At 43.5% G+C, this 18,926-nt stretch overlaps 1 protein-coding gene and 1 pseudogene across 6 annotated transcripts in view; one reads left to right on the plus strand and one right to left on the minus strand.

Annotated features, from left to right (window-relative positions):
* ZNF280D (zinc finger protein 280D) overlaps positions 1 to 13,166 on the plus strand; it is a 133,210-nt gene extending 120,044 nt beyond the window's left edge. For 4 of the 6 annotated variants that reach the window (XM_025190091.3, XM_006112482.4, XM_006112485.4 and 1 more), the window contains one exon: positions 11,355 to 13,166. In XM_025190091.3, coding sequence (XP_025045876.2) covers positions 11,355 to 11,991 — 637 coding nt within the window. In that variant the 3' untranslated portion in view covers positions 11,992 to 13,166. Of the gene's footprint in view, positions 1 to 6,567; positions 6,736 to 11,163; positions 11,249 to 11,354 lie in introns of all 6 variants that reach the window. The other 2 variants (XR_012895788.2, XM_006112486.5) reach the window with 2 other exon arrangements.
* Positions 9,613 to 10,403, minus strand: LOC102449634 (S-phase kinase-associated protein 2 pseudogene; annotated as a pseudogene).
* Positions 13,167 to 18,926: the final 5,760 nt, after the last annotated feature.

Raw genomic sequence — 18,926 nt, forward strand, 5'->3', positions numbered from 1 at the left:
TAACACGTGTGCTGTGTTATTTCTCAGGTAATTAGGAAAAAATATTTTAACTAGTATTTGCATACTGTTAATATTTTATGATAGAAAGCAATTTTTTAATAGCAGCTATAGTATATTTACTCAATAATATGTGGAAGTTGGGCTGTCAGGCTTCAGATTTTGTGTATTTGCTACAAATTTTAAAGCGTTAATATTTGTAAACATACAGTCAAAATTTAAAAATAATTTCCCCCAAGGGACATGTATAAAATACTGAATAGAAGGATTGTTTATTGTATTAATGAATGCGAATTTTAAGGGCATTTTCAGGGGGAAATAGAAGTCTAAAATAAACATGCACTCTAATTAAGTAATTTTTTAAAACATCAGTATTGTAGATTATTTTTTGCTTCATAAAAACCTATTTTCACACTTCTGAAAAGATACTCTTCAAAATGTGAAGCTATATATGGGAACTTGTGGGATGATGGTAACATTACAGCAATATGCACAATATTGTTGAAGAAATGCTTTTTTAGGGGGAGGGATATAAATGAAAATATACATGCTTTATTTCAGTGATGGGGATCTCGGGGGGGGTGCATTAGTCAAGGCAGGTGGCAGGTGTGGTGCTCTGGAGGTGGGGGTGCTTACTGGGGCTGCCCATGGTGGCAAGGGTGGTGCTGTTCTGGTGGCAACTCTTCTTAAGGAGCCAGAGCAGCGCTCCCCTGCCAGCAGGCCCCTCCAGTTGACTCTTTTCTCACCCCTCCTTCCCCCCATGGCCTGCAGGCTATCTGGGTGGGGGGAGGCTCTGGAGGCTGCTGCTAGCCTCCAGTGCCTCCCTCAGCCTGGCACTCTGTTGAGGTGGGGGGGAGGCTCTGGGGAGCGATCCCCTCCTGCTGCACCCCTCTTGGTAGCCTTCAAGTTGTTTGAGGGAGGCAAGGCTCCAAGGGCTGCCTGGGGTCTTAAGCTACCCCCTTGTGGCCTGCAGGCTATCTGTGGGGGGACCAGGCTCCAGTAGCTCCCCTGCCTGCTCCTCCATTGCCTCCCTCCCCCCCCCCCCCCCAGCTTTCAGACTCTCCATGGTGGGGAGGCTCCGGGTGTAGAAGAGGGGGCTACTTACCTGGTTTGGAGGCTGGCGAGATGGCAGAACTCCAGCCCTGCTGACCACTCTCTTGGTGCTGCAGCTGCTCCCAGAGTCCATTCTCAGTATCTCATCCCTCCTCTTTGTGTCCATCCTTTTCACATTCCTCCTTTCTCTGCCTCCTCCCTTTCCATGTTATGGAAAGCAGTCCCATTCCCGGCACTTCCCATTTTCCAGGCACAAGCAAGCCCTGATCTTGATTTAAGTTAGGTTAAGAGGAAGCTGCATATCAAACTGGTGGTCCCAGTTCTTCGTTTAGGACAGGAGTGGGTAATAATTTTTGATGGGAGGCCACTCCAAGATCAAGGATACCACACTCTTTCATGATATTAAGGGAGGATGTGCAGGGTCTGGGATGGAGGTTGGTTGCAGAAGGGAGTTCAGGGTAAATGATTGGGGTGCAGGAGGGGTAGTGGGGTCTGGAAGGGAGTAGGAAGTTGTGACCTAGGGCACGGGACTGGGGTGCAGGGGTTTGAGTTGTAACCTAGGGTAGAAAGGGATTGTGATCTGGGGTAGGAGATTGGGGTGCCACACCTGGGAGAGAGGTATGGGTTCAGGAAGGGGACAGAGGGTTTGGGTGAGTGAGGAGGCAGAGAATTGGGGAAGAGAGGGACTGGGGTTCCAGAGTCAGGCTCTGGCCAGGAGACTTCCCAGTCTGCTTGCTTGCAGAGCTAAATGCTTGTAGAGCTTTAAAAGTTTCTCAGCCAGCCTCCCTGCCTGCCTCATGCCTTCACAGCCCTGTGCTTGTGCGAATAACGGAGAGGGAGGAGGGGCGTGGTGCTTCACGTGCTGCCTGTTGTTCAAACAGGCAGCTCCCATTGGTCAGTTCTGGCCAGAAGCTGACCAATGGGATTGTGCTTGGGGCAGGAATTGTGCCTGAAGCCTTCCCCCCTGCCCTCCCTGCTCACAGTTTTTAAAGCTGCTTTTCTGAGCAGTGTGCGGGGCAAGCAGGGAAGCCTGCCATGGGCTCTCTGCTGCCTCTGTGGGCTGGATTTTTCCCAAGTCTGATTTAGGAGGAGTTCTTGAACAAATGAACTCAAATGAAGTAGTCCTTAAAAGTTGTTTGCCACAAATTTCTAACTTAATTATATTAAATTAGATTCATACACATTTGAAATATGTTACAGTATACACGGTCTTTAAAAAGTAAGCTTTAACACAATATCCTGACAGTTAATTTTCTACCCATAAATTGTTCTCCTTTGCTTTTCCCTCCTTTGGTCATAGCTATGGCCTGAGGTATGTTTGATGCTCTAAAATTTTACTTTCACTTAAACTGCTTGTTTAATAATGGGAACTGGATGGCTCAGGTGCCTCTCTTTTGCTACATCACTGGTTCCAATTAGGGATGTAATAGTATAGTCAATTAACCAATAAACAAATATGTATAGGTTAATACTATACACCACATCCTTTTTTGCACCCCTCAACCCCCACCCTCCACCCCTCTTGCCAGTAAATTTTTTAGCAGGCTGGCCAGCAGCCTGTTTCAGTCCTGGCTTGAAACAGATCGGGGACCTACCCCTGCTGCAGCACTGCATTTAAAGTGTATTAGGAGCCAGGCAGGCAGGCAGACTGGCTCAGTTCTAGCTCACACCAGGTCCGGGAGTTTAGACCCAGCCTAGACAGGGGTTGGTGTCACCCCATGCTGCTGCCTCTTCATCAGAGGCAGCAGCACAGGGTGACAGGTAGCTGGTCCACTAGGGGAGCTGTTTTTTAAACTGGCTCCCACCCCAGACCAGCTCCCGCCTGGCACCTTGCACTGCTGCCTCTGATACAGAGGCAGCAAAGCGGAGTGGCAGGGGGCTCCCCAGAAGTGAAGCTGGAGTACACTAGCTGCTGGTCCCACCCCCAGGGACTATAGAATAGTCGACTAAATGATAAGAATACTCGACTATTCAGTTAACTGATATTTAACATCCCTAGTTCCAATCCATCCCAGGGCTGTAGTAAATCATTGTAATCTTGCATGGTAAGCAGTTGTGTATCATATTTACTAACTTCTCTCTGCCTCCCCATCTATATTTCTTGCAGCTTTTTGCTCTTTAATGACACTTTTATTCAAGTTTAAAAATAGTCCAGTGGCCTAGAGGAAATGAGTTGGTTGTCTAAGGCTAGTTCAGAAGAGGAAATAAGCAGCCTACTGAGAGCTGTGGAAAGTGGTGCACACCAGGCCACCGCTTACCATAGTTCCTGTTGGCTGGCAATTGTGAACTGTGGTCAATGGGAGCTGCGAGCATCCATACCTGAGGATGCACAGGTGAATAAAGTGTCTGATGGCCTGCCAGAGGCTAACCCTGGCAGATCACCTCTGCCTGTATGCCAGTTATTGCCCACTCCTGGTCTAGTTTGTAGTGCACAGATTTCAATATGATGGAAAACCTACCTCTTTATATTTTTTTAATACAGAAAATTAAAGTAAGGCATCTCCTGTTATCAGTCATTTTTTAATCCTCCAAATTTCATTGATCTCTTTGATTTTAAGCCACAATATAACAAAGCACTGACTAGTTGTGTTTGTTGGTGATATCCTCCTGGCAATCGGCAGTGGATAAGTATCCATATTGACCCTAGTTTCTTCAGCAGCCCTTGATACCATTGCTCGAGTCACCTTTCTCTCCAAGATTAGTCAGTGGTCTATTCTTCTTCCAAATTTCACTTTTCAGCCAAAGCTTCAACATGACTCCATGATCTAGCTCAACGGTTCCCACCCACTGATCTGTGGCCTGGTGCCAGTGGCTCAGGGGCCGGGGCTAGGGTACACCACCCAGTGCCTCGCCTCTCAGCCAACCAATGCCGGGGAGGAGGGGGGGTCTCTGCCTGGACACAGAAGGTCTTGCGGAGCATGGCCTGGCAGCCTTAGAGTAGCCACGACCTGGGAGGAACGCAGAGTTAGGTATGGGGATGGGGTAGGCACTGGGAGCTTGTGGGGCTCTACAGGCAGGGAACACTAAGAGGTGAGGGGCTGGCACGGAGGGGCTCTGGGGACAGGAGGCTGCAGGGGACTCTGGGGGGCAGTAGCTGGTGCTGGAGGGTAATGTAGGGGTGGGATGCTCTAGGGGTTACGGGTGGCACTGGGGGACTCTGGGGCCAGGGTGAACCCCAGCCCCCCAGAGCCACCATGAACAACCAGCTTCAGCAGCAAGCAGCTGCCTGCTGCATAGCAATTGCTGGAGCTGAAGCCATTAATGAGTCCCATTTTGCGCAAGGGGATTGGGATTGGTTCTACGTTGGGCAGGGGGTTGGACTTGATGAACTCCTGAGGTCTCTTCCAGCTCTATGATTCTATGATTCTAGAGGCTTTTGCACAAGAAGGAGCAGCCTACACTGCTCCTTCTTGTGCAAAAACCCCCTCTTGAGCAAGAGCTGTTCTGCCTGAAAATAAGTGGCAGAATAGCTTTTGTACAAGAGGGGGTTTTTGCACAAGAGAGTGTAATGTAGGTGTAGCCTTACGGTCAAGGCTGGCTATTTTAGGGCCACATGTCAACTTGCTCATTACCATAGTACATTCTTGGTATTCTCGTCTTGACATGAAAGGTTAGGCAACCATACAAGTCTCAAAATGAATACTTGTTTTCATTGTACAGAAGCCAAATGACTAGCTGTATTTATTCAAAGCCTTCATTCTCTCTGGAAAATTATAGTTTTTCCTATTTTTTCCCCTCACATCTACAGTTAGTTGTTTCTTTACATGCATGTTTGTCAAAATAGTTAGCATACAGGAATATATCACAGGAGTGTTGATGTTTCATTCCTTTAAGTATCAGATTTTTTTCAGTTACAACCTTACCAATAAAATGGCTATTTTTCATATGCATTTCTCAACATCAAACAGTATTTTTGACTCAGTGTCTTAATTTGTCACAAATCACTAAGTCAGTGGTCCCCAACCTGTGGAGGTTGCCGGGCGCCAGAGGGCGTGGCCGTTCGCCGGCCGGGCGCCAGGGGACGGGGGCGGGACCCCCCCCCATAGCCGCGCCCCCCCAGAGCGGCGCCCGGGTCCGGCGCCCCCCGCCCCTCCTCCAAGTGCCCGGGGCCACCTCCAAGCGCCGTGCGCCCGGGGCCGGCGCCCCCCCTCCAAGCACCGTGCGCCCAGGGCTGGCGCCCCCTGCCCCACCAAGCTCCGTGCGCCCGGGGCCGGCGCCCCCCCCTCCTCCAAGCGCTGGGGGCCGGGGCCGGCGCCCCCTCCTCCTCCAAGCACCTGGGGCCGGGGCCGGCGCCCCCCCCTCCTCCAAGCGCCGGGGGCCGGGGTCGGCGCCCCCTCGCCCCCAAGCGCCGCGCACCCCCCCCCCCCCCAAGCGCCCGAGGCCGGCACTCACCATGCGCCTGGAGCCGGCTCCGGCACTGTGCATGCGCCACGTGCCCAGGGCCAGGCACGAATGTTGGGGACCACGGCACCAAGTTTTACTGACTCATCTGTAATCCTCAGTCAGGAGTAGATGGTATTGCTTTAGAGGCATTATATGTGTTTTTATCTGAGAGGCCAGCACTTGTTTTGAGTACGTAAATTCCTTTGCTGCAACCGGTCTTTTTGAGTGAATTTTCAAAATTGTTTTTAATCTTACAGCCTTCAGTTCAACATGTATAAATAAATTAGTAGTAGGGTATAAAAATTTGTTGGTGTGCTGATATCACACAATTCCATCTATTTCTTTGCAAGTATCAAATGATGCATAAGCTGCTTTCCAGTTCCTGGCCAAAACTGAGCTTGAATATGAACAAATTCATAGAGGGTCAGTCTGAAAAAAGATGGAGAATTTGATGCTTGAGATTTTGAGGGTTTGGGATAATGATTCTTGCCCATTGATTGAGGGTATATTCCCATTCTAAGAGATTCTGACTTTGAACATGTTCTTATACACCTGTCTGTTCTTGGAATTCCATGTGGATCAGTATGGATAGAACTCTGCAAATTTGTGGATATCTGCTTTATATCTGCAGGTATCCGCATCCTCGGATGTGTATATCCGCAGCTCATTTTGTGGATACAGATGCAGATAAAAATTTTGTATCTGCTCAGAGCTTTCAGTAGGGAACATCTTTTTTGTCACCTTGTAGCTACACTTGATTCAAAATAGGGATGTTAACAGTAAGCATCATGCTTCTGGCCCCATGCAGGGCTGATGGCTCTTCTGGCCCAGAGCAGCCCCTGCCCACGGCAGGGGATGTCACTCTGGCCCAGCCCTCCTAATTACCCCATTTAATGAGTAAACCAGTTAAATTTAACTAGTTAACCAATTAAATGGGATTTTATATCTGTAGTCCAAAATGAAGGTGCTAGCTTTTCAGGCAAGTATTAGCTATCGCAACCATATTACACCATTTCTCCAGGAACTGTCATAGTTGTCATTTAGTTTATTAATACAATTGTAGGCATTGACTTCATTCTGTACATGGCTTAAATCTTTGTTATCTGAGAGAGAATTTCTCTTTCCTTATTCCAGCAGCGTGATCAAAGTCAGCAGGAATAATCATGCTAAGAAACCCTAGATTTTAAACATCAAGACACTTATGACATGGTATTCTGAGTAGAGTCCTTAGCTCTAGAACATGTTGCACCCAATAGCTCATGCAAGGCTCTATTTCAAGTCTTTCATGGAAGTTATTGTGAGGTAGGAATTTTATTTGTTTTTGCTTTTTTTGAATGTGTTTTAAACAAGAAGCAAAAAAGTGTTATCTTTATGTAGAGATTTAAACAGATTACAGTACATTTTATAAATAAAAATGAAATATAAATTTAACCTTTGTTAGCAATCTTTTTGGAGGAGGGGTTTTAATGGGTAGCTTCTTAACCCTTGAATGAATCCTTTCAGGGTATGAACAAAACATATTGCTCTGGCAGTGCTTACATTAGAGCTGTCTCTACTGTTTCTAGTGTATAGATAATGGTGGTTGCTGAATTCTTGTCAGATTTACATCCTTCACAAGAAAGTTCACTTCTTTTTTTGTTTTGTTTTTGTTTTTGTTTTTGTTTTTGTTTTTTTTTTAAATCTTGGTTAATCTTCTTAAGTGAAAGTAAAACTTGAAAGCAGAGCAGCTACTCAATTTTGTAAAGTAAAATCTTGGCTAGAATAATACTGAATCCTTTTATTTTAGAGTTCCAGTAATCTGCAAAATGTAATTTATCACAAGTGGCTCATTTAAACTGTTGATATATCCAGATAAGTACAGCAGTACATGTAGATTTAAAATCTGTGTGCGTAGAATAAAAAGAAAATAACAGAAAATTAGTTGGTTTTGGTTTGGTTTTTGTTTTTCCACGAGAATCACAGCTCCCATAAACTCTTTGTCTAGACAAATACAAATCCATTTGGCACTGATCTGCATTTAAAGTGCTTCCTAAAGTGAAAACTACATTATTTTTAAAAAGTTTTAATTAGGTTTAGGCAACCAGCCTATATTCTGGCCTGTATTAAGGATTTTGGAACAGTCTACGTTTTCTTCTTAACCAGTGCTGTAAATGACTTTAGCCAGAACTAGTTTCAAACCACTTTTAAAACTGCTTGCAAAAATTAAACTTTAAATGCTTTTTCATCAATTACCTCCTCACCGCCATCCAAACCCCTCACATCTTTTTCTCTCTCACACATTTCTTGGCTGTCCAGGATTGTTTTAAATTCTAGTTTTAGATTTTGAAAGCTAAATTTGAAATATTGTTAAGCTAAATTTGGAGTAATGTTGAGCCCCTGGTTTAGCCTTTTTAATGTTACTATATGTTTTAGAAATGTGCATGTCTATTTGTCCATCTGCCTTTGAATCCATTTGTTCAAGAACTACTCGTAAACAGTAAGAGCTAGGACCACCAAATTTGGTATGCAGCTTCCAAGATGGAGAAACGGACAGATATCTACTATATATTGCAGAGTATCTGTCTGTCCCCCAGCTAGGGGATATGCACCCCTTCCCCAAGCTGTGCCCACTGCAGGAGCCATACACAGGCACGTCTCACCTCGCCCCAAGGTGCTGCAGTGAGAGCGCTCTGAAGCTGTCTTCTTTCCCTGGGGTAGCCTGCATACTGAACCCTTCGTACCAGCTCCACCCTCGAACAATGATTTAAATGAACAAAACCAAAACTTATTTGGGTTAAGGACCTGAGCATCAGCAGATAAATCTTCTAGAGTACAAATTAAGTTTGAAAATATTCTAATTGTAGTTCTTTCCTCTCCCTTTTTAATCTGTCATCCTATTCATAGTTTCTGCTAGTCTGAGCTTTTTCAGATTCTAGGGCTTCTTGTGGGTGCTAGGAATTAAATGTAACTATTCCATCAAACTAAAATTCTGAATGGAGACCAGAGTTCCCTCAGTACAAGTAAATGATAGAAGTCGGTGTTTCTATAACAAAACAATATTCAGAACTGTGTCCTACTTGGATCACCAACTATTAGAACCAAAAATATGAGCAGATAAATGTGGGGACTGGACTAAAAAATATTCAGATTTTCTATGTATATTTGAGAGGTTTATATGTATGAATTGAGTTCTCTGCAGTTTTTATGTGGGGCATATTGATTTCCTTGGGTATTTTAGAGCAGTGCATTTAAAAACAATATAGCAATAAAAGGTGCAGTTAAATCTACTTTATATAGAAACCTTATCTATGTTAGTCTTGGATTTATTTATAGCCATAAAGTTTTTAAGGCCGGAAGGAACAATTATGTCATCTACTGTAGCTTTCAATATATCACAGAGGAGCTGTATTAGATCCCAAATCTTATGTATAGCGATCAGTTAGACTCTGAGCACAAGTAAGAATCAGCCATCGAAACACCAGACAAAGATAATGCTTAGTGCCACTTGAGAGGTTGGGACTACATCACCAAAGTTCCATTTCCAGCTGCAATCATTCCTGATGCTTCATAGGAAGGAGATAAACAAGAAAAAAGTGCTCAGAATACTGTAGGATATACCTTCATGACCCCTGCAGGTAGCTAGCTGAAACCCTGAAGCACGAGCCTTTAGAATCATAGAATACTAGGACTGGAAGGGACCTCGAGAGGTCATCCAGTCCAGTCCCCTGCCTTCATGGCAGGACCAAATACTGTCTAGACCATCCCTGATTGACATTTATCTAACCTACTCTTAAATATCTCCACAGATGGAGATTCCACAACCTCCCTGGGCAATTTATTCCAGTGTTTGACTACCCTGACAGTTAGGAACTTTTTCCTAATGTCCAACCTAAACCTCCCTTGCTGCATTTTTTTTAACTAGACCAGCTATACTATTTATTACAAAATATTCTAACATTCATGTTTAACACAATTACAACACTCACTCAGTTTTTGCAAACATCTTTTGAAAAGCAAGACTGACTTTTAAAATGTCTACAATTACTCATACCTGATTAGATTTCTGGACACATTTCTGAATGCACTAAGACAGACAACGTAAAAATATATGTATGAAAGTAAATTATAGCATAAAAACAAGTTAAAATACTTTTTACAAGAAGTAGAGTGATACTCCAGTGTTTGGGTTTCTTGATGAAGCACACTACACTTGGAGTCAACAAAAGGAAATATCCAGCAAACTGCATCACAAATCTCTAGGATTTCTCAGTATCAGTCTGCATTTGATACCCCAGATCTCTTGGTTCTTTTTGCTGCCAACAGTTGGCCGTGCAGTGGTTGAAAAATGCGAACAATTGATTTTTATGTGGGGAAGTGTTTCCTTTAGGAGCTGTAGGGAACTGTCAGTCACTATTCAAAAAGCTTGAAGAGTCCTTAGTGTGGGAATTTCACCAAGTTCAAGTAAATCAGCAGGAGATATCTGATAACATCTGCTAAGAGACAGATGCTGTAGGCAGATAAGCTGACGAAAAAATTGAAAACATTCAGGCTTCAACATTGCATTGTCTCTTAAATCTAAGTGGATGAGATATGGGCATCTTGTAACCAATGATTTAATATCTGATATCTGCAGATTTTGTCGATATCCACTAAAACATAGTTGGATTATATTTGTAGAAATGTGACTGACTGCTGCTTTAATATGATCAGCTGTGAAGTCACACCAGGATAAGTTCAATTCTTCCAATCCAGAACAGCTGATCAACATCATCTCTAGTGCTTCTGCAGAAAATCTAGAACATCCAGAGATATTTAATCGTACCAACCTGGAGTTCTGAGCAATACACCTAATGATATCATCAGAAAGCACCAGTCCTTCCAAGCTGAGATTCTGTAGTCGATCACAACAACAAAGAATATTATGGAGATCTACAACATTTACTGTGCAGTTGGACAGATCCATATGTTGCACTCTAAGAGGTTGGTTGCTTTTAAACAATGGTTTCCAATACCATTGTTTAGGAACATAACACATAAACTAGAAGTGAACCCTGCAGCTGTTGAGTCCTGCTCCCCTCATCCCATCACAAGCAATCCTATTACTCAATAGAACTCATATATTTTTCCAGTTCTCTTAAAACTAAGCTTGCTTGCTTCAACTTTCCTATCTGAGACTGCTTCTAATTTCCATCTTATATTTGTCTGTGACCAGTTTATATCTATTTGTTGTTCCAATATTGTCCCTTTAGCATAAATAACTAAATGGACTTCTATGGAAAGGCTTTCCTTGACTTGGCTTAGATAATTCAGTACCTTTTTTAATTAAAAAGAACAATTAAAATACAGTTTTACTGTGAAAAGTTATGTGAAAATGCCACCTTTTATGCTCAGCCAAACCTGTTCCCTGTGTGAATTCAGGGAGCAGCTCGCTTTAATGAAGGGGGGGGAACATGTTTGTACTGCTTTGTATTCCTGTTAGTACTACAGAGCCAATTAGGTTAAGATGCAGTGACCTAGATTCTGGGGTGGGGGTCGTTGGTTGGTTTTTTTCTTCTGCAAGCTTTTATAAGGGTTTTTTTGTTTGTCTAAAATGGAATAAATATCACTAATTAGAATTAAGTAATTCAGATGATGCAAAAACAATGTGATGATAGAGCAGGTGTCACTGAGAGAATAATTTGAAAAAGCATTGTGTTGCACAGGTACAGATAAGGGTCTCATTTGGCCTGAAAGATCTTTATTTATTGACAGCAGGAAGGAAAGAACTCTGCTGTTAGATGCAAGGCTGAGTTTGCAGGGCTAGCAGTTGTGGGAGCACTTTCTGCTTGATATGAAGGTCAGTAAGTGATGACAAGTATAGACATTTTTAGTCTTGCAGAGTAGACCCATATGTTAAAATAATTTGTATGATGCGTGAGAAATAAGTAGATTTTTTTTTCCAGCAAACAAGCAACTGACTCTTCAGAGGATACAAAAAAAGAATGCTATGGAAATCTAGCTAACAATGGCTCATCAGTTGAAAAGATTGAAGAAAGTGCATCATCAGATATGAAAAAAGACTCCAATCTAGTACTCCAGGAAAACTATTCAAGAAACTCATCTTGTGAGATAGCAGTATGTTGTGATTCAGATAATGATCAACTCATAGAGGAAAAACAAAAAAAACATATTTGTAATGAAACTGAATTGAAAATTTGTCAAAGTTCAGAGAATACTATCTTGAATGACCAAACTAAAGAAGATAGCTTGGGTGGAATTAGGCTTTCAGCTTTGAACACTAAGGACTTAAAACTGACATTGGGTGAAGATGTTAGTTTTGAACAGTTTTTAAGAAAAAGAGACGAACCTGAATCTGCTAGTTCTGACATTAGCGAGCAAGGCAGCATTCATTTGGAGCCTTTGACTCCATCAGAGGTACTAGAACATGAAGCTACAGAGATCCTTCAGAAAGGCAATGTTGCACCTTCATCAAAGAAAGCTGAACTAGTTTCTGAACAAACAGATGACATTCCTAAAGAAAGCAGTCCTAGCAGAATGGAGACAACTGAAAACCAGACAGATGAGAATGAAGCAAGCTGAAATTCAAGTAACTTTGTTCAGTATAAAGTAGTATGCTATATAAATTATGGTAAGAACACCATGGACCATTCCTGATGGGTATGCTTATTGTTTCCGATTCAGAGTATTAAGATAGATAAATAAGAGGATAGATGTTGTATATGAAGAAAGCAATTTAGTAACAAAATGACAAAGAATAGCACATTAGTTTATATCTCCAAGAGATGGAAAGAGAATATGTCTTACTAGTCTGGCACTTGAAAATGAAAAAAAAAATCATCATGATGTTGCCAATAATAAAGTGGTTTGTTACTCAAGCAGAAATGATTGTTGATTGTGAAAATAGTGTCCATGTGGAAATCTTAGCATCACAAGGTTTAAGTAAATCTACTGCTGAAATAGAGCATGTTCAAAACAATGGTGCATTGGCTTACTGACAGTTTGGATAAATAGAAACCTACTTTGGATTTGATGTCACATTCCTGTCTGTCAAAGCATGTAAACACAATTAAATGAGTCTATGCACCTTTGTATAGGTGTAAACTTGCCAGGTTGTAAGCTTACCTTAAACTTTCAGTGAAAGTGGAAATTGCAATATAAATACAAATGTGTGAGACTTCTCAGTGTGCAAGCTGTGCAGATTTACCTGATGTACTAGTTGTATAAAGTAGGGCAATACTGCTCGAAGTACTGTAGCTGTTAGGCCATTACAGTTGTTTTAATGATTTTTTTATTAGTGATAGACCCATATGAATGGTCTTTAAGTCAAACCAAAGTACGGTTTAATACAGAAACTTTTACAAAAAGAACTGGAAACAGACTGGCATGTATTCTGCCATTTTGCAGCTGCTACCTGCTGTTACAAAAAGACTCAAGGGCATATAAAGCAGAGATGTACAATTCCATTTCAATACTTTTTATAGTATAACTTATACACAAGAAAATGGCTGCTGAAATAATTTTGGGATTTTATTTTATTTTATTTTTGCTGTGTAGTTAGCAGCTAAGTATAGGAATGCATAATATGATTAACAGTAGCTTGCTTTAACAAAACTTCATTAAAATGATCCATTTGAATCTTTTACAATGTGCATTTGACTCCTTCAATTTTGTTTTTAAAGAATGTTAAATGTTTTGAATAGCTATTAAAACTCTGCTGTAAATATTACATTTTTGAGTAAATATTTGCAACAATATTTGTCTTTGTGAATAATTTTACTTTTCATGTAATTAATTTGTACATAGTCTTTCTGTTTCTTTAAACATTTCATTGCAGGTTCCAAAAGTTATCTATTTCATTTTTATTTCTTCTTAAAATTAGTGGATTGAGAAATATTTGAATTGTTTTGAAATGTAATGAGCCTATACACGCATGTTATTCCTATTTTAATATGTTGGGACAGGATATTAATACTACTTTGGAGTTCTGGGAGGAACTCTGCTGTGCCAACAGCATCCGAAGTGTTCCCTGTGAGGAAATTCCACTGCCACTACAACATAAGCCAGGAGTGGCAAGGGTTTAAATAGAACATTGGGTCAGTAGCTTAGGTCTTGTTAATTTTTAAGTTAGGAACAGTGGTCTTCCTGTGACTGAGGAAGCTCAAGACTAGCTAGCTCACAAGTAAGGATGCTAGATTGAGTTCTCTTGGTGCTACTTAAATATAAACAGTATTGCCAATCTCCGGTATTCCAGAATCATGCACCAGACTCCAAAAAACATGAGATTGAATAATGATTTTGAAAAATAATAAAAGAAGGGGTTTTCTTTCTTGTCATCCTTTTCTTGAATATTTGGATGTTTTTCAAGTTTTTCTCTTCAACCATGAGTACTAGAACATTTTGTTTTTATAATTGTTGAGATCCTCACTTCATTGAATGATTCTGAGATCTGAAAGTTAAAGAAATTTATCCAGCTTCCCTTTAAACTCTATTATAGTCCTAGCCTTCACAGCCTCCTCTGGCAAGGAGTTCCACAGGTTGATAACACGCTGTGTGAAGAAGAACTTCCTTTTATTAGTTTTAAACCTGCTACCCATGAATTTCATTTGGTGTCCTCTAGTTCTTCTATTATGGGAACTAATAAATAACTTTTCTTTATCAGCCCTCACCACACAATTCATGACTTTATAGACCTCTATCATATCCCCCCTCAGTCTCCTCTTTTCTAAACTGAAAAGTCCCAGTCTCTTTAGCCTCTCCTCATATGGGACCCGTTCCAAACCCCTAATCATTTTAGTTGCCCTTTTCTGAAACCTTTCCAAGGCCAAAATATCTTTTTTGAGGTGAGGAGACCACATCTGTACACAGTATTCAAGATGTGGGCGTACCATAGTTTTATACAGGGGCAGTAAGATATTCTGGGTCTTATTTTCTATCCCTTTCCTAATAATTCCTAGCATCCTATTTGCCTTTTTGACCGCCGCTGCACTCTGTGTGGAAGTTTTCAGAGAACTGTCCACGATAACTCCAAGATTTCTCTCCTGATTTGTCGTAGCCAAATTAGCCCCCATCATACTGTACGTATAGTTGGGGTTATTTTTCCCGATGTGCATTACTTTACACTTATCCACATTAAATTTCATTTGCCATTTTGTTGCCCAATCACTCAGTTTGGTGAGATCTTCTTGGAGTCCCTCACAGTCTGCTTCTGTCTTGACTATCCTAAACAGTTTGGTATCATCTGCAATCTTTACTACCTCACTGCTTACCCCTTTCTCCAGATCATTTATGAATAAGTTGAAAAGGATTGGTCCCAGGACTGACCCTTGGGGTACACGACTAGTTACCCCTCTCCAATCTGAAAATTTACCATTTATTCCTACCCTTTGTTTCCTTTCTTTTAACCAGTTCTCAATCGAAGAAAGGACCTTCCCTCTTATCCCATGGCCATGTAATTTACACAAGAGCCTTTGGTGAGGGACCTTGTCAAAGGCTTTCTGAAAATCCAAGTATACTATATCTACTGGATCCCCCTTGTCCTCATGTTTGTTAACCCCTTCAAAGAACTCTAATAGATTAGTAAGACAGGATTTCCCTTTACAGAAACCATGTTGACTTTTGTCCAACAAATTATGTTCTTCTACATGCTTCACAATTTTATTCTTTACTATTGTTTCGACTAATTTGCCCGGTACTGAAGTTAGACTTACCGGTCTGTAATTGCCAGGATCGCCTCTAGAGCCCTTTTTAAATATAGGTGTCACATTGGCTACCTTCCAGTCATTAGGTACGGAAGCCGATTTAAAGGATAGGTTACAAACCACAGATAATAGCTCAGCAATTTCCCATTTAAGTTCTTTTAGAACCCTTGGATGAATGCCATCCGGTCCCGGAGATTTGTTAACATTAAGTTTTTCTATTTGTTCCAAAACCTCCTCTAATGACACTTCAATCCGGGACAGTTCCTCAGATTCATCACCCACAAAGGATGGTGCAGATTCAGGAATCTCCCCAACGTCCTCAGCCGTGAAGACTGAAGCAAAGAAATCATTTAGTTTCTCCGCAATGGCTTTATCGTCCTTGATTGCTCCTTTTATAGCTCGATCATCTAGGGGACCCACAGGCTTTTTAGCAGGTTTCCTGCTTCTAATGTACTTAAAAAACATTTTGTTATTTCTTTTTGAGTTTTTGGCTAGCTGGTCCTCAAAATCTTTTTTTGCTTTTCTTATTACAAGTTTACACTTGATTTGACAGTGTTTATGTTCCTTTCTATTTATCTCACTAGGATTGGACTTCCACTTCTTAAAAGATACCTTTTTGTCCCTCGCTGCTTCTTTTACGTGGTGGTTAAGCCACGGTGACTCTTTTTTAGGTCTCTTGCTATGTTTTTTAATTTGGGGTATACATTTAAGTTGGGCCTCTATTATGGTGTCTTTAAAAAGTTTCCATGCAGCTTTCAGGGATTTGGCTCTAGTCACTGTGCCTTTTAATTTCTGTTTAACTAACCTCCTCATTTTTGCGTAATTCCCCTTTTTGAAATTAAATGCCAGGAACCTAGGCACAAGCCCTTGATACTTGCTCCAATATTGGCACCAACGGTGCCGTTACCTGATGCTGCACTTAAGACCACACCAAAATCAGCACCAGATGTCATCAAAGCCACCCCATGCTGATATGCCACTTCCCAGGGCTCTGACATTGAGCTCTCTGGCACCGTCATTGGCATCTACCAAGATGGCACCACAAAAGGATGTACCAAGATGCACCGTGGCACCAACTCAGCATACTCAGACTGATGTCTGATCGGCACTGCATTCACCGGTGTCATCAGCCCACTCAGTATATTGCCCCAGATCTCTGTCACCATCAGTATCACTGAGTGAGCCAGATATGAGACCACAAAGCTGGTTTTTGTCTCAATATTCCTCACCAACACAGAGACACCCTCCCTGGTAGTCATGCTCACTTAGATCCACCCATGTACCAACCACCCTCTCTGCATTGGTATGGTCATCATTGGCCATACCCACCCACCACTGATATATCCAGGACAATGGCCACCATGGGATGTAAGGTCAGCCTATAGGAGTCACCACATCTTCAGCTCCTGCAAAAAGACCTGATATATCCCCACCATGCCAGACTCACAGCACAGCACCCAACTCTCTTAAACAACAGCAGACAGAGGAGGAAGAGCCTTTGTCAGAGGAGGAAGATAGATCCCCCCCTGATAACTCATCTTCATCCCCTGATGAAGCAATAATTCATACGACCCCAACTCCTACGGACAGCCGAAAACAGTTTCAGGAGTTGTTCAAACAAGTGGCCAATGCACAGGAGCTAGCTCTCCAAAGAAGTGCAAAAGAAGCAACATAGGTTTTCTCCATAACCAGCAGCCTTCCACATCTTCCAAAATAGCTCTCCCTATGGACGAAGCCATTCTTGACCTGGCCGACACCATTTGGCAGACACTCACCTCAATCATGCCCACAAGCAAGAGGGCAAATAGGAAATATTTTGTCCCTACCAAGAGGATGGACTTTCTCTCTTCTTCTTCGAGTGATGTCCCCGTGGGTGCTCCACTACAGGTGTCGGGCTCGTCCCAGCGCCGCAAACCGGAAAGTTTTCGCCAGCAGTAGCCACCTCCGGAGGACCGCGCATGCGCAGAGCGTCCCGCAGCGTTCGCGCCTTTTCTGCGTCGCGCGGTCCGACTCGCCAGTTCCTCCTAACCGTCCACGGCCGCAGACGGACTTGGAACACGCTCCTCTCCTGAGGAGAAATCATATCGTTTATTCGTTTGTTCTTTCCCAGTTAGCCCCTTCCTACATAGTGTTAGTTATTATCTTAGTTAAATTAGTAGTTAATAGTTTAAAAAAAAATTTCTCTTGCCATTTTAACCTCTGAGGGCCGCTCCGACCAGCTCCTCAAGTTCTTTCTTCCCCCAGAGACCGCCGCACTAAACATGCCCGGCTCTCCCGGCTTTAAGAAATGCGCTTCGTGCGGTGACGCCATGCTGGTCTCCGATGGCCACTCCCGCTGTATTCGCTGCCTGGGAGAGGGCCACATCCCCCAGAAATGCGGTCACTGTTCCAAGTTGACCGCGCGGGCGAGGCGGGACAGAGAAATGCGCCTGAAGATGCCACTCTTCAATAAGGCGCTTCAGCTCCCGCCAGTAGAAGAACGGGAAGCTTCAGCCCCGCATAAGTCCAGGGACGGAAAAAGCTCCGCTCCGTCCAGGAGCCTAAGTGCAGGAGAGACACGAGGCCCATCGGGCTACCCTCCCAAACAGGGAGTGGACAAGTTACCCAAAGCCCGTAGTACATCGGCACAGAGCCCCGTGCTCTTGGTCCCACCAGGTCGTCTGGAATCGGCACCATCATCTGCGGCACCGAGTCTCCGAGCGGCACCGCAGCCATGTATGGTGCGGTCCTCGGCACCGTTGCCTCATGAAGACTCTCAGATTAACTCAGCATCAAGAGTCGACTTGGCACCGAAGCCTAAGCAGGCATCGAAGACTAAGCCACAACCAGTGCAGACACTGGAGACGGCACCAAGAAAGCACTTGGCACCCAGGTCAACCCTCCCCCATTCAAGACCTGGGGATGCGGCTACGCCACACGTACTGGGTACGCCTGCACCTGCCTGCACAGACCACCCATTGTGTGCGGCTGAACCAGCACCGTCCGTCGTTTTGGCGCCGGGCCCTATGGGCCCACAACCCCACTCGAGGGACGATACGGCACCACCATCCCCATCCTCCGCACTTCGGTCACCACGCCTCCCAGAGGAAGTTTCTGACTTTGCCTCGGTCGTCTCCATTCCGGGTAGTCCAATCCCCAGGGCTCCCCCATCCATGGGGGTACCGACTAAGGCGCAAAGGAAGACTCACCATCCCCGTACACCTTCCCCCAGTCCCGACAGGGCGGCGTTTTCCCCTGAGCCATCGCTCTCACCTTGCCAAAGACGGCGGGACCACCATTACGGTTATTCTCCTATGCACTGTTACTACAGATCTCCGAGGCGATCTATTACACCGCTGCGTTACCACCGTACATACTACTCGAGATCTCCATATCACCATTCACACCGCTCACGATCCCCGTGATCTCCTCCTCGCTCCCGTTACTATCGCCACAGGAGCATCGATTCTTACTCTCCGCAATATTCACACCGTGACTCTCGTTATCGTATGTACACCTCGCCCCATCGTGATCGTTCACGTTCAGTTACAAGACGCTCACCCTCGTCTCCAGAGTGGCAGCAATTATACTCACCACGACCAATGACTCAGGACTCTATCCCACTGGCTCAACGCCCACCAACGCCTACTGGTGATGCGTCAACAGCCTCTGCCCCACATGACGATATCACTCAGTCACCTGTAACAGAGCAACAGCCCACGGCTTCTCCAACAGATGTCTCTTCCTCTTCCCCGGACGACGCGGTGTTCAATGACGAACCCTCTCTGGTGGATGATTACAAACAATTCCATGAGCTTTTTAAACGGGTAGCATATT

The sequence above is a fragment of the Pelodiscus sinensis genome, chromosome 14 (assembly GCF_052426305.1).
Source record: "Pelodiscus sinensis isolate ZL-2025 chromosome 14, ASM5242630v1, whole genome shotgun sequence".
Taxonomy (NCBI): Eukaryota; Metazoa; Chordata; order Testudines; family Trionychidae; genus Pelodiscus; species Pelodiscus sinensis.